At 43.2% G+C, this 15,000-nt stretch overlaps 1 protein-coding gene across 4 annotated transcripts in view; it reads right to left on the reverse strand.

Annotated features, from left to right (window-relative positions):
• Positions 1-15,000, reverse strand: part of map4k2 (mitogen-activated protein kinase kinase kinase kinase 2) — a 61,202-nt gene that overhangs the window by 14,934 nt on the left and 31,268 nt on the right. For 3 of the 4 annotated variants that reach the window (XM_063187557.1, XM_063187554.1, XM_063187558.1), the window contains 8 exons: positions 9,673-9,731; positions 8,976-9,022; positions 6,870-6,908; positions 5,142-5,175; positions 3,924-4,095; positions 3,241-3,446; positions 2,654-2,695; positions 992-1,076 (listed from right to left, as the gene is read on the reverse strand). In XM_063187557.1, the coding sequence (XP_063043627.1) occupies positions 992-1,076; positions 2,654-2,695; positions 3,241-3,446; positions 3,924-4,095; positions 5,142-5,175; positions 6,870-6,908; positions 8,976-9,022; positions 9,673-9,731 (684 nt within the window). The remainder of the gene's footprint in view (positions 1-991; positions 1,077-2,653; positions 2,696-3,240; positions 3,447-3,923; positions 4,096-5,141; positions 5,176-6,869; positions 6,909-8,975; positions 9,023-9,672; positions 9,732-15,000) is intronic. The other variant, XM_063187555.1, reaches the window with a different exon arrangement.

Genomic DNA, 15,000 nt, shown 5'->3' on the forward strand with positions numbered 1-15,000 from the left:
CCATGGGGCGCCACTGAGGGCTGCCCCCTTGCACGGGTGAGGCATGAATACAATTTCGTTGTGTGCAGTGTGCAGTGTTCACTTGTGTGCTGTGGAGTGCTGTGTCACGATGACAATGGGAGTTGGAGTTTCCCAATGGGCTTTCACTATTCATAAAAAAGGCAACATTAATGAATGGGAAGCATGAATTCTGGAAATAAACAACTAAAAATCTCACACAGTGTCCCTTTAAGATGTATTACAGTATGTTCACTATGTTTAACTGTTGAAGTCTGAAGTTTTCCTTTTGTTTCAGACTATAACTTCCGTCTTCATGTGAGACTCACATCCCTCAGATGAAGATGGAAGTTATACTGTTGAAACATGTCAGGTAAAGGATACAACTTTTGAATGTCTGAAACAAAAGGAAAACTTCAGACTTCAACAGTTAAACATACTGTAATACATCTTAAAGGGACACTGTGTGAGATTTTTAGTTGTTTAAACTTCAGACTTGCATTTTATGATTTTTGAATTAGTACAGTGCCTTGGATTACTTACTTTCAGAAGATGATTGGCAGAGGTGTCAAAAGTAAAAGTAAATTCATGGTGTAAGTACAACACTAGCACATGATATTAGGTAAATAGCTGTTACACCATTTACTCCATTGTACCTAAAGAGGTAGATAGACTGTGAACCTGATGAAGCAGTAGCGAAACGCGTTGTTCACCAAATAAACTACCAGCAAAGATACCAGAGTGCGGTGGTGATTCATCCTTCATTTATTTAGGTAGATAGACTGTTGTTACCAAAAAACACTAAAAACCCAACAAGGACCCATCACAAATTTGATTCAACCAGTGCAGAGTCAGCTTATCGTAAGACGAGTACACAGGTGTACTGGTTAATCAGATAAGTTACCTGTGTTGGAAGCAAACTGTGCTTCTTCTTTCCTTTTACTTTTGACACCTCCCTAATGTTTTGTCAGTTCGATGTGGCAAGCATGCTAACCTCTAGTCTTTGGGAACACCCACGTCACAGCGCAGTTGATCTTCAGTGGGCAGCCATTGAACACCTTAGAGAAACACGCTCCCATCTGCAATCATCATCATCAGCAGCAGCTTATTAAAATCAATTGTTCTTTACACAAACTGCATTGTGTCTTTTTTTATTACACTCTGCAACTGCTATCCTGTGCAAGGACAGCATTTTGGGCTTAGGGGTACAGATCTGTATCTTATAGAATGATCAGACCTCTGATTCCACAACATGCTGTATTACTTAATGTTATTCACAGTAAAACTCACCTCTCTTTAAACATATTACAGTCTTTTCTGTTCGCAAAAGCTAATTTACGGCATTGTAACTTGGGCTGTTTTTTGCGTAACTCTTCACAAAGATGCACAAACCTATCACCACATTAGTCAAACTAATAGCAAAAACTGCTTCGAGCACTCAGTTTGTAATTTTATAACACTATTTTTTTTTAAATTACAAAATCAATCCATTTGTACAACACTCGTTTGGAAACACAACTCACTGCTTTACACATTCCTCGACTCCTAACCTCCTCAAAATGACATACTTTGTGAACAGAGCAACCAAGAGGCAAAGTGCTGTGTTCTTTCTTACTGTCTGTGTCTGTTCACTGCAATGTGTGCTAGTAATGTGATGTTATGTAATGTTAAGGATATGGTACAAAAACATTTACTTTAAAACTGTTTGTAGAGTTAAGCAAACCTAGATTTTGCAATTTATATCTACACAGGTTTGTTGATTCAGTGTGAGGTTGTTGTATTCTTGTGAAGAGTTCTGCAAAAACAGCTCAAGTTACAGAAAATGAGCTTTACCAATCAGAAAAAAATGAAATTTAATAAATGTAAACCCAAACCAAAAATACTCTCTGAGGCGCTGTTAATACATATCCAGGTATTTACAAAAAACGAAAACCTCTCCCTTCGTTTGTGCTTTTCGTTTGCATACAAACTGGGGTTTTTCCTCTGAAATGAATCCTTCAAAAAACTCGGGCAAAGTCGAGATTTGTGAAAAAACTTAGATGAACAGATCAAAACAGAGACTTCCATGACTTTCTCTTTGCCTTGTACAGGCTTAAAGTATTTATGACAGCTCTCTCGTCAGCATATGTATGCAGATTCACCGAACAAAGATATTTTGGAAAACGGAGAGATAAAAATGTTCGATTGTCAAAATACCTGGGTATGTAAAAACAGCGCCTGACGCCGGCTGCACACACAGCTCTCAAGTAACCGCAACACGCTGCATCACGCCATCTTGTGGACATTGTATTACCTCAGAAAACTCCCACAAGCAAGGTCTGAAGTGACCAGTTTGAAACATTTTTATTTGAATACTAAGAATGCTTTGCTTCACCTTTTTGTGGTGTGGAAATTATTGTTGTGTTTGGTGGTGAATTAGCGAATCTCTAATAGATAATGAATGGTTTCCTTTAGTACCGCATCTGGGGTGAGTTTCTAAAAAGGGAAGTTGTTAGCCTGTTAGCAACTTCGGTAGTTGCCAATGGAAAAATGCATTGAAAGCAACGAAGTAGCTAATGTAGTAAGCAACTTTGGTTTCGAGAAATTCACCCCTGTGTTCCAGAGCTGTGTGTGCAGGCGGCATGAGGGTTGCATGCAGTTAGAGAGCTCCACTTACATGTACTTGGGGAGTTGGAGGCAGCCCGTGACACTCTGCACTCTACAAACGGTTAACAAACAGTTAGACACACACACACAGGGAATGATTTTATCATCTGAGTTGTTAGGTTTTTTTTTTTTCAAACATCAAGTATATTAAACACTTCAAGGGAAAATGGGAGAGAAACTGAATGTGTTGCTTTGTTATGGAAATCATTCTCCAATTCGTGTTTTAATATAAATCAGAGCAAACTGAAAATATAAAATCATGCAGTATTTAATTCATCACACCACACCGTTACACCGTTACACCGTTAGGTAAAAATGGCTGGCCCTTGCACACACATTTGAAAAGGGCTGTATTAGATCCATATCAAGGCAACACCAGGGCTAGACCAGGGCCAAAAAACGGCTAGTAGAGGGCCACAGATGCACTATATTAGGGCCACATCAGGCCCAAATCAGAGAAACACGTGGGCCTTCTCCCTCTTTCATGTGCAAGGCCATATCAACATCATATCGTCGCCAGATCAGGACCACACCTGGTCTTCATCAGGGCCACAACAGGGCTACATCAAGGCCATATCTGGCGCTGCAGCCACTCACCGACTCCTCTCTCTTCCGCCGGAGTGTGCTCCACTCTGGGGAGAGGGCCGTGTCTTTGGGGGGAGAGCTGCCTTGCTCGTTCTCCTGCTCCTGCTCCTGCTCCTGCTCGGAGCTCTTCTCCGCCTGCTCTCCATCGCCCTCTTCAGGTATGGAGAGGTCGTTGCACCAGTCCCGTACATCCTCACTAGCTGAGCACCTGGACAGGACTGAGGAATAAAACAGAGTATGTAGTATACTGTGCTGTACTGTAGAAGACATTTAGCATGTGAGTGTACAGTACGTGTGTGTGAGTGCAGTGTTGCCAGATTGGGCGGTTTCCCAGTCTGTTGGTAAAAAGGGCAAAAAATGGCCTCTAGGCGAGTTTTTCTGCAGATTTATGGCAATATCAATGTAATGTACCGGTAGTTCAAATTGGACAGGATTTAGTGCTTCCAGGCATGTTTTGAGCAGTTCTTCGGCTGGATATCATCAGACTCATCTGGCAACCCTGTTTGTGTGTACGTGTGTGTGTGTCTGTGTTACCTCAGAGGTGGTGTGGATGTAGTACTAAATAATGGCCAAAAGGGGGCATCAGGCCCTTGACTGCGTTTGTGTATTTGTGTGTGTGTGTATGTGTGTATGTGTGTTTGTGTGTTTGTGTGTGTCTGTGCGTGCCTGTGTGCATGCGTGTACATGTGTAGTACCTGATAGTGGCCTGGAGGGGGGGTCAGGCCCCAGCGTGGCGCTGGCCTTCAGTGTGAGCGTGTCTCTCTCGTCCAGGCTGGGGGGGTAGCAGCCCGAGGCGGGCAGGGAGGCCGTGGTGGAGGAGGGAGGGGGGTTAAACAGACCACTACGCCGGAAGCCTGCTTTACCCCACTACACACACACACATGGAAAAAGATACACACACACACACACACACACACACATGCACGCGCACGCACAGACACAGACATACACACACACAGAAAAGGATACACACACACACACACACACACACACACATGCATGCACGTGCACACACAGACACAGACATACACACACACACAGACAAAGGCAAACAGACCCACAGACACACAGACACACAAACACCACTAATTAAACAGTCTGGTAATTAAACAATCTGATGCCTGGCCCACTTAACAGGGACATGGACACCATTAGCACACAAACACACAACAATGTATAAATCACCTGTTAGCCCAGAAATAGCCCTTGCTCTACTAAATAAACATTTCAATTAAACACAAATATCTCACACCATGACTGTAATTTCAGAAGTAGGGGGAAACGCAATGTGTTATGTTGTCCCTGTTTCCATTTCACATTGTTATTTTTTTGGATTGTAATGACAACACAATAACATTTGTACCTGACACCTATATGTGTCTATGACATTTGATTTGTTTTTTTGGGGCTCAGACGTCAGGTGGTACAACCACAGCTAATGCCCATAAATTAATTAGTAATTGGTGTTTAATGCACTGCAATGAATATGTGTCCATAAACCACTAACAATAATAAAAGAAACATTCAATCTATGCAATAGTGGCAATAGCTGGGGTTGCATCACCCTGCTACTACTAAAGTGTCATTGCCTCACATCTTCACAACAGATCAGTAGTCACACAGAGACATATGTGATGGACTTGCACATAATCTGAGGTTAATAACGATGAGGATTTCAGCAGCTCAGCACACTGACGGGAGTTAATACAGTTTGTAAAATGAATGTACTTATATGTGTGCTAGTACTGTATTTACAAACAAACAAGCGTAGCACAGTGCAGCCGTTTATGTCACATTATATAAGGTTTCACTTACACACAGGTAGCAAGCATACTACGCATACACAGCTATGCATAACAGGCTCTATGTGACCTTGCTTACAGTATATTCCAGAAAAAAGTTAACCCACATACCTCAGAAGAGAAGACTCGCTTGATAGTTAGACTTCTGTGTGTGTGTGGGGGGGAGAGAGAGAGAGAGAGAGAGAGAGAGAGAGAGAGAGAGAGAGAGAGAGAGAGAGAGAGAGAGAGAGAGAGAGAGATACAGAGAGAGAGAGAGAGGGAGAGAGAGAGAGAGAGAGAGAGAGAGAGAGAGAGAGAGAGAGAGAGAGAGAGAGGGGGGACAAGACACAGGGAGAGAGACAAGAACAGAAAGAGAGTCATTAAAGATGTGTGCTTCAAACAATGTAAACACACTGATTAAAACACAAACATGCATCATCTGATTGGCGAGGGTGGACTACTGCACGGGCCTACAGGTCCCAGGCCCAGGGGCCCAAGAGCCAAGGGGGCCCTGAAACTGAAGCCTCAACACTGCACTTTTCACTACTGTATATTCACATTTCCTTGGGGAAACAAAGGCTCTAACATCTTGCCTTAACACCCAAATCTTTTGGAACGTTGCGATTCCATGGAGAGGGGAGGGGGCCTTTCTTTCTGTCTGGCCCAGGGGCCTATGAAGTCCTAATTCGTCCCTGACTGTTGATTGGGCTCTGTGAAGCTGCACTGTGCTGTGGCAGACAGTGACAGAGACTCAGAGTTATGTGGCATGTAAACAAGAGTCCTTGGCTCACATGGGAATAGCTCCTATTTTGGAGCAGCCTAACGGCGCTATGCTTGAGCCGAAAATGATGGACGAGGTAAGGCAGCAAGTATCTAGGCCTACCTGTCTCTACTTTGTCTGAGCCAACCTGGATGCGAGTATCAAAGAGATATTAACATATTTGTTACTGAGGTTGTTCGCTCACTTACTACATGCTATGCACTATGGGTATCTACAGTATATATTGTATCTTTTGTTATGTATTATGTGTTGTATGTGGCAGCTTTGCGATTGTCCAGATAGATATTTCCTGCAGGACACATTCAAAATGCTTGAATTTCGAATACTAGAACTACTGTATAATATGTAGTGTACAGTAAATCAATGAAGTTTCTCCTTAAGCCTTCCTCCTACCTTTGACCTCATGCTTTGATGTTGCCCCTCCTCTTTGGAGAAAACAATAAGGTTTCCCCGCTGTCAAGCAACGCTGAAAGGCTGTTTGTTTCCCCTATTAAATATCCTGATACCTGACTGCATATGAGAGAATATCTTCTTAGTTCCTAATTGATAACTTTAAATAATAACTTGGGGAAAAAACCCCACTTTGATCATCGTCATCAATTATGTCAGGTCTCGCGTTACCAGGCTGGATGGCAGAGGCAGAGTTGTACATGTATATAGCAGAAGTACAAGTGCTCTTACAAATGTAATTACAACACTAGAGGTATGATATGACATGGTTTCAATGGTGTGCTATCACACTACTAGTGCTGTAATTACATCTGCAACAAAAGAAGGACTGGCCAGAGGAAGGGACGGGATGAATGTATTGACTTGCAGGCAGTGAGATGGCAGCCTGATGGCAGCCTGCCTGGGCCAAACTTGAAAACTGGAGGAGACGGACTCACATTATCGCCTAACAATTCACACAGCTTTTAACTGGGTGCTGAATACCACATAAAACATAGATACATAAAGGGAGCGAAGAACAGCACTGTTCAGCCCACTGTGGCAGAATAAACAAAGAAATATCGGAAAAGTGCTGCCCTTTGCTTCCTTTATTTAAATTGTTCTGGGTGAGAGCCAGATGGCAGACCTACCTCTCTTGCAGAGCCTCCTCCACGCATTCCAGCAGACTCCTGCAGAGGAGAACAGCAGGCATGCACGCACACACGCACGTACACACGCACACACGCACACACACACACACACACACACACACACACACACGCACGCATGCACAACCACACACATATATACACATACACGTACACAGTTGTTTACTTCTCAAAGCCCTCGCCTGTTTCCCTCAGTGTGGCTAAATGTCACTGTGCTCCTCACAGCATCACTCAGACGAGGCTTCTGTAGCTCGTCAAAGAGGTGCTATTAACCCTGCTTTAACCCAACAATTCTGCCGGTAGCCTTTTCACATTCACTCATTGCTGAAAAGTCTCAACTGCATCATAATAACAGAGAATCTTTAAGATATAGAGATATGCCAATGTAATAGGTTGCTATGGGCACCTAACATGACCAGGTTCCGGTCTGCCTAAAGGGCCGTGTCATAATACTCCTAGCATTGAATAGAACAGTCCTTAGGTCTGCCTAGGTCTGCCTAAAGGCGATTCCCCCCCCTCCCCCTTGCAATAATAGAACCCGGAAACAATGGGCCAATGGAACCTCTCTCTCTCTACTCTCTCTGATAATAACATTGCTATGACATTACCAAAAGCCCTACAGTAAGTAACAGATTAGTAACAGTAAGACTTGGTGGTTGCCATTTTGGTGACAGTAAGGTTACCGGTATAACATTGGCTCTGCGCAAAGGGGTGAAGTACAACAGACCTAAGATGCATGCGAATGTAACGGACAAACAGGGGTTCAGAGATAGGCCTTTGGTAAAAACCTCACTCTCTAAGCCTCGTACAGATATGCAATGTTGACCCGTGCTCTCAAGCTGTGGGGTTGCTGCCGCTGTGAAATTGTGGGTTCGAGCCCTAAGTGGCAAACCAGCTACCTCTCAATTTAAAGGTATTTTCACACTTAGTCCCCTTTAAGTGAACCAAACTCAGTCCTCTTTAAGTGGACCAAAAAGTGAACCGACAGCAAAAGGACTCAGTTCTGTTTTTGTTCATATTGTGAGTGTCTTACGGCTGGTCTTTATGGTCCTGTTTTTGATCACACCCGGTCCTCTAGAGATCTCCTTAAGTGATTACACCTAGTCACAAGTGTAACTTGTCAGAACTCATGAGTGAACCGTACTGAGACCACATCAATAAAGGTCTCAGTACAGTTCACTTCCGAGGGGTCTGGGTACACTTTGGAGTGTTCACATATGCACAAAAAATGCTGAGTCACAGGTCTGAGTTCAATTAAATGGCTGAAAGGGACCAGGTGTGAAAACCCTAATAGCCACTCTTTGGCATGGGAACACAGAAAACGCTGACCTCGAAGGGCTAGGCCAAACTCTTATGTCTGTCTACAGAGATCGTGATATTGGACTGTTATTGGACAATCAATTGCCCAAATATGAAACCTGTGACAACTTCATTTTTGCCCAACCATACATGGAATTTAAGTTTGCCTCAATGAGCTAAGATGCCATAGCATTATGCCAGCAACTCAGGTTTGATTCTGACCCTTCTGAGGTTCTTTGCAGATCCTTCCCCCCCTCTCTCTCCTACTGGTTTACTGTCTCTCTCAACTGTCCTGTCTACGTAGTCTCTTAGTGCAGATGGGGTCGCAGGCGGGCCTATTGACTATTTGCTGAAAATACTAAACTACATCATAACAACATTGCTATGTCATCACTGAGAGCCTTAAGTAACAGAATACTTGGTAATTACATTTTTCGTGACAGTAAGGTCACACCATAGGCCAGTGGTCTCCAAATGCCGGCCCACGGGCCAGATCCGGCCCGGGCATGGCAAACATTTGGCACGCCATGAGGTTGGAACAAATGAAAATATACTGTATACGCATGCTATATTTGGCTATACGGTCGGGTGATTTGTTTGGCCCTCAGCCTCACTTGCGCTACATAATTTGATGCTTGGAGTGAAATAATTGGAGACCACTGCCATGGGCTCTGAGCTGAGGGGTTAATAAAGGTGATAAATCCCAACAAGCCTTTATTTTTTTTTTAAAGTTTGCCAAACAGTAACTGTAGCAGGGAGAGATGTTAACAGACAGCAAAAGCCACTTACGGTGATTCCGCCTCGTCTCCAGAAACACTCCAGTCGTCATAGGATCCCTAAGAGACAAAGCATCAACACATTCATTCATTGACACGACACCACCTCTAAGACACACTAGGCGTCGGTATTTGGCAACGGGTTCACAATTCGATGCGCATCACGATATACAATTGCTACGATGCGATACCATCACGATGCATTGAAATACATGTATTATTGCTATGCATTGCGATATTTACTTCCTTCATTTTCTTTTTCCACCTTTGCCAACATCATACAATAAAAATATAAATAAAGACTAAGATCGTTTGAACGTAGAATAGGTTGCAAAAGGCTAAGAATAAAATTTCAAAATAATAAGGATGATGATTTGAAGCTTGGAAGGACCAAAGGGTAACAGAGCTTTGAAAGGACACATCAGGATACTGTGCCTTTGCGTTGCGATTCAGTATCGTGACTGCGTATCACGATTAATCACCATTCGGTTCAATATCGTCACAGCCCTAAGACACACGTGGAGAAAAAGAGAAAGAGCTTGTGTGTGACTGGCGCGTGTACGTGTGTGCATGTTTCTGTGTGACTGAGAGAGAGAGAGAGAGAGAGAGAGAGAGAGAGAGAGAGAGAGAGAGAGAGAGAGAGAGAGAGAGAGAGAGAGAGAGAGAGAGAGAGAGAGAGAGAGAGAGAGAGAGAGAGAGAGATTACTCACCAGGTCAGGATATGGTTCCATCTCCTTCCTGCGTGGATAGCCAAACTTCACCTGGTCAACTGTGGAAGAAAAGTAAAAAGCTTGTTAAACACCTCTCAACACACAGTCACAGGCAGACACACACACAAAGAAAAAGCGTCACAACCACACACACACACACACACACACACACACACACACACACACACACACACACACACACACACACACACACACACACACACACACACACACACACACACACACACACACACTGCAGAGACACCCACACTCACATTCACAGGAATCACAGGACCAGGGCTTTGAACCGGTTCAAGGAACGAAAACGAAAACCGGGAACTTTTTGTATTTTACAGGGAACAGAAACGAAACCGGAAACTTTTATATTTTTTATGTTCTGGAACGGGAACACTTATTTAAAAATTATGGTAACCGGTTAATACCGGTTAATATCGTTCCTCAAACTAAAAAAAAGTAATTATTTTCCTGCACACGTTACCATGACTGCTGAGGTTCATGTCCTGTGTGACATCAGACATTCTCTGACTGAATGGAGAGAGAGCTGTGGATTACAAAGTCTCCACTCCACATCTTAAATAAGAGAAACCACTGTTATACAAAAGGGCAAAGTTTCCATTGCATCATTGTTAGACATTGCAGAGAAGCGCGTTTAAAGCGCACTGAGAATGTTCTTCGTTATTGGGCATCCATGGCCGCTTCAAATATGCACAAACTCACAATGTCCGTCTTAGCGCTCCCCATGACCCAAGTCAGCGTGGAGCGCACATTTTCATTATTGAGGTTTATTCTCCGCTTGACAAAATTCTGAAGGATATTCTTTTCATATGCTTGAATAAACAGTTTGGAATGTAGGCTGACTCATTTGCACTTCCGACTTTCTTGGTTAATTAACGTCAGTTAGGCCTATGGGGAGTAATCAGCTGACAGGAACGAAATTAACCGTTCCGGGAACAATATTTTTTTGTTCTAACCGGTTCGGGAACGTCAATTTATTGGTGGAACACATAACCGGAAACGAAATAATTCCGTTTCTGTTCGGAACGAACCGTTTGGAAAAAAATAACGGTTCAAAGCCCTGCACAGGACACATTCACATCTCATTGTGATTCTGAGTGCAGTAAACAGTGTGTGTGTGTGTGTGTGTGTGTGTGTGTGTGTGTGTGTGTGTGTGTGTGTGTGTGTGTGTGTGTGTGTGTGTGTGTGTGTGTGTGTGTGTGTGTGTGCATGCATCAGACAGAGAACCCATCTGTGTGTGAGAGTTGTGTGTATGCGTGTGGTGACAGTATGCACCATATTCTTGTTACAATAGCTCCTTAGTGCACTGTGCTGTCCCATTACCAAACATACACACACAAACACCCACACAAGCACACCCACACATATGCGTTGCGCACGCACGCACGCACGGACGCACGGACGCACGCACGCCGCACACACGCACGCACCAACTCCCAGTCCCTCAATCCCATTCACTCACACAGAGGAGGTCCATGTGGGTGTGTTTATGTGTGAGGGAGAGTGTGTTTGAGAGGGAGAGGGAAGAGATGAGCTTCACGTGTGTGTGTGTGCTTCGCTGTGTGTTGGTGTTTTGTATGCATGACTGTTGGCATACACATAGAGCAGTGGTTCTCAAAGTGTGGTCCGGGGACCACTAGTGGTCCGCGACAGAGCTCAGGTGGTCCGCGAGGGCATTTATAATTTTCCAAGATAAGCTAGCAGTAGGCTATATTTGTAACATTTTCATGTTTTCAACACAATAAGACAGGCTTATAATGTAAATAAAAAGTAAGTGATCTGCATAAAAATTAGCAGTGTCAAATTAGCATCCATCAACTGCCAATTCAGATGACAGGTGGTCCCCGATAATTTTTTGGGGGGACAAAGTGGGCCTTGGTCTGAAAAAGTTTGGGAAACACTGACATAGAGCATAGACAGAGTTGGTGTGTTTGTGTGACATGTGTGTGTGTGTGTGTCTGTGTATGTGAGAGAGAGAGAGAGAGAGAGAGAGAAGCTTTGAGAGACAGAGGATGACATAGATAAGTGTTTCTCAACAGGGCTCTACTGCCCACCAGGGGACACTTGGAGCCCTAGGGGGGTGTTGAGGAGGATACAGCTGAGATGGCACGGTGATTCGTTGCCATTGGAAGGCATTAGTATATTTTATTTTTGAATACCAAGGGGGCCGCTGGCAGGCTTATGATAAGGTCATGGGGGCGTTAGGAGGCTTATGATGAGGTCCAAGGGGTGTTTCACCAGCCAACTTTGACTTTGACCATCTGACTGATTGGCCTCCCTTGTCAGCAAATGTTAACGATGCTGACCTGTCAGCTAGCCAATCGCTACCAGCTGGAAATGTTCTTCCAGCTGACTCTAACTCTCCGGTTGGGGCATCCACGCCAGCGAATTCTAATGCTGTAGACATGTCCTCAAGTAAATCGCCACCAACACGATCATCGGTTTGCAAAGCATCTCTTGACTCTCTTTCCTCCCCTGGCCTGTCGGACGCTGGGGCTGTTTCTCCAGCAACAGATGGCAACCCAGCTGTAGGCCCAGTTTTACAGTCACTGCAACTTCCTTCTTCAACAGCGATCTATGGGGACGCTGAGTGTGACCCTGAAATTCTTATTGTCGGCGACTCCATTGTTAGACACTTAATTCTACCTAGAGCTGTCACTTATTGCGTTTCTGGAGGTAGGATTATTGACATATCAAAACTCATCCCCACCCTTCTCGACGTGCATCCAAATGTAAACATTGTTATTGCGCACGTGGGGACGAATGACGTAATGGCCCGAAACTCCCTCAAACTGCAGCGTGAGTTAGAAACGTTATGCTTTACTGTAGAAAGTCTTGGGAAGCGTTGCATTATGTCAGGTCCGATTCCTTTCAACTCCACACATTCCGAACGTTTCAGTAGGCTTCTCAGTCTTCATAATTGGCTGAAAAACTTTTGCAGCGACGCTGGTTTTTGATTTCATTGCCAACTTTGACATCTTCTGGACAAAACTCACATCTGTACAAACCTGATGGTGTACACCCAAACTCCCGAGGAATTCAGCAATTAACCACTAATTTCATTTCATTTCATTGCCAGCACACTTTGACATTCTCCACAGCATAACCCAACGCAGCTCATTATTCAAACTATTAGGCCTAATATGGGTTCGCTGCTGTTTGCTCACCCTCCCATTCAATTACCTCCTTTGGCCAGCAGATGGCTCCTCGGAAATGCCCAAGCCTGCCCATCTGCAATGATATCTCCCTGCCAGAGACTGTCCTTCCTAATTTCTCCTAATGGACTAAGCCCCTGAAGTCATAAATGCTACATGTCCATTGGAGTCTACCCCTGATGTTGTTTCGCTTGGACAATCCATGTGTTTTTAAGGACAAGAAAAGGCATTGGGTTAATCCACCTCAATATCAGAAGTATATTGCAACAAGATAAAATGGACCACCTAAATATTTTAATTGCTCAAACTAACACTGATATCTTGGTTTTATCAGAAACTTGGCTGAAGAGTGAAATTGATGACTCTGAAGTCAACCTTTCAGGCTACAATTAGAATTGACAGGGTTGGGAGGGGTGGGGGTGTGGCTATTTACGTGAAGTCACATTTTTCTGTCACATTTCTGTATTCCTTAAGTGAACCTAAATCCTTTGAATTTATTGCACTCAAGGTTCATTATGGCACCAATAACAACTCCTTCATAATAGTTGGGATTTATAGACCCCCGTCAGCTGATTCTAAATCCATAGATCAGCTGGCAGAATTGATATCTAGATTCACTGACTCAGAAGTTCTAGTTCTTGGGGATTTTAATATTGACTGGCTAACTGATGCCTCCAAACATCTTAGAGAGGTTTTCTCGAGTCTATTTTTGGATCAACTTATTAATGATCCAACAAGACCAAACTCTAAGAACCTTAGCAAATCATCTCTTATTGATCTACTTTTTACTAATAAGATGAACAAAATTAGCGCAAGTGGTGTTTTTGATTTAGGGGTCAGCGACCACTGTCCCATTGCCCTGTATTAGGCACAGCACTCTAACCAAAGCACTGCCTCACATTTGGTTAAAAGACTATGAAACATTTTAATGAGCAAGCTTTTTTAAATGATCTCTATGAAAGTGACATTTCATCTAACAACTGAAATTCCTGATGCTGACTTGGCTCTACAGTTTTTCTCAAACTCATTTATTTGCATTGTTGACAAACATGCACCTTTTAAAAAGATAAGAGTAAAAAGTAGAACAAACCCATGGTTCACCCCTGAACTCTCCTCTCTTTTTCAGTCAAGAAATAAGGCTTGGTCATTAGCAAGGAGGAGCAAGGATGCCTCCGACTGGGCAAGTTTCAGGAAAATCAGGAAACAGATGTACATTATCTGTAAGAAAGGCTAAATCTGACTATACTTTAAACCTTTGTCCTCTAGTTCGTACTCTGATCCTGCAAAATTCTGGAAGGCTGTAAATTACAAAAACAATAAATCTGTTACACCTATGCCTTCTTCAATTAAGTTTGATGATGTTACTACAAGACAAATCAAGACATTTGCAGTGCTCTTAACAAACATTTTTCTTTAGCCAGTCAAAGTTTTGATAATAGCAATAATCATTCCTTTATACCTAGGGCTGGACATGATATGCGTATCAGAGACAATGTCAGAGATGATGATCTGGAATTCAGGCTTCATCCTGTGTCTAAGCATACAGTACAGTGCTATCTGCTTTATTAGCAATTGATAGTCGCAAATCCACTGGAGAAGACCACCTAGATCCTCTTTTTCTTCGCACTGCGGCATATATAATAGCAGAGCCATTATTGCACATTTTCAATTTTTCTATTTCCATTGGAGTTGTCCCTACACTATGGAAATTTGCACACATTACCCCGTTGCACAAGGGGGTGATAAGACTGACCCCTAACAACTATCGACCATATCCAAAGCTACCGTGTCTCTCAAAATACTAGAGAAGTTGGTAAATGATCAGCTCAAAGAATTTCTAAATACCAATAATATTTGAGCCCTCTCCAATCAGGCTTTAGGCCTAAAACATAGTACAGTTACTGCTGCTACTAAGTAATGGATGATATTATCACTTCTCTTGACAAGAAAAAAAACATTGTGCTGCCATCTTTGTGGACTTATCCAAAGCATTTGACACCGTGGACCATTCTTGCTTCTACACAATTCTGCCTGGTATTGGTTTTAGTGCAAGTGCCTGTAAATGGTTCCAGAGCTTACCTTTCAAACAGACATCATACTGTAAAATTGGGTAAATACTCAATCTGACCCCCTGCTA

Source organism: Engraulis encrasicolus, chromosome 21, assembly GCF_034702125.1.
Source record: "Engraulis encrasicolus isolate BLACKSEA-1 chromosome 21, IST_EnEncr_1.0, whole genome shotgun sequence".
NCBI lineage: Eukaryota > Metazoa > Chordata > Actinopteri > Clupeiformes > Engraulidae > Engraulis > Engraulis encrasicolus.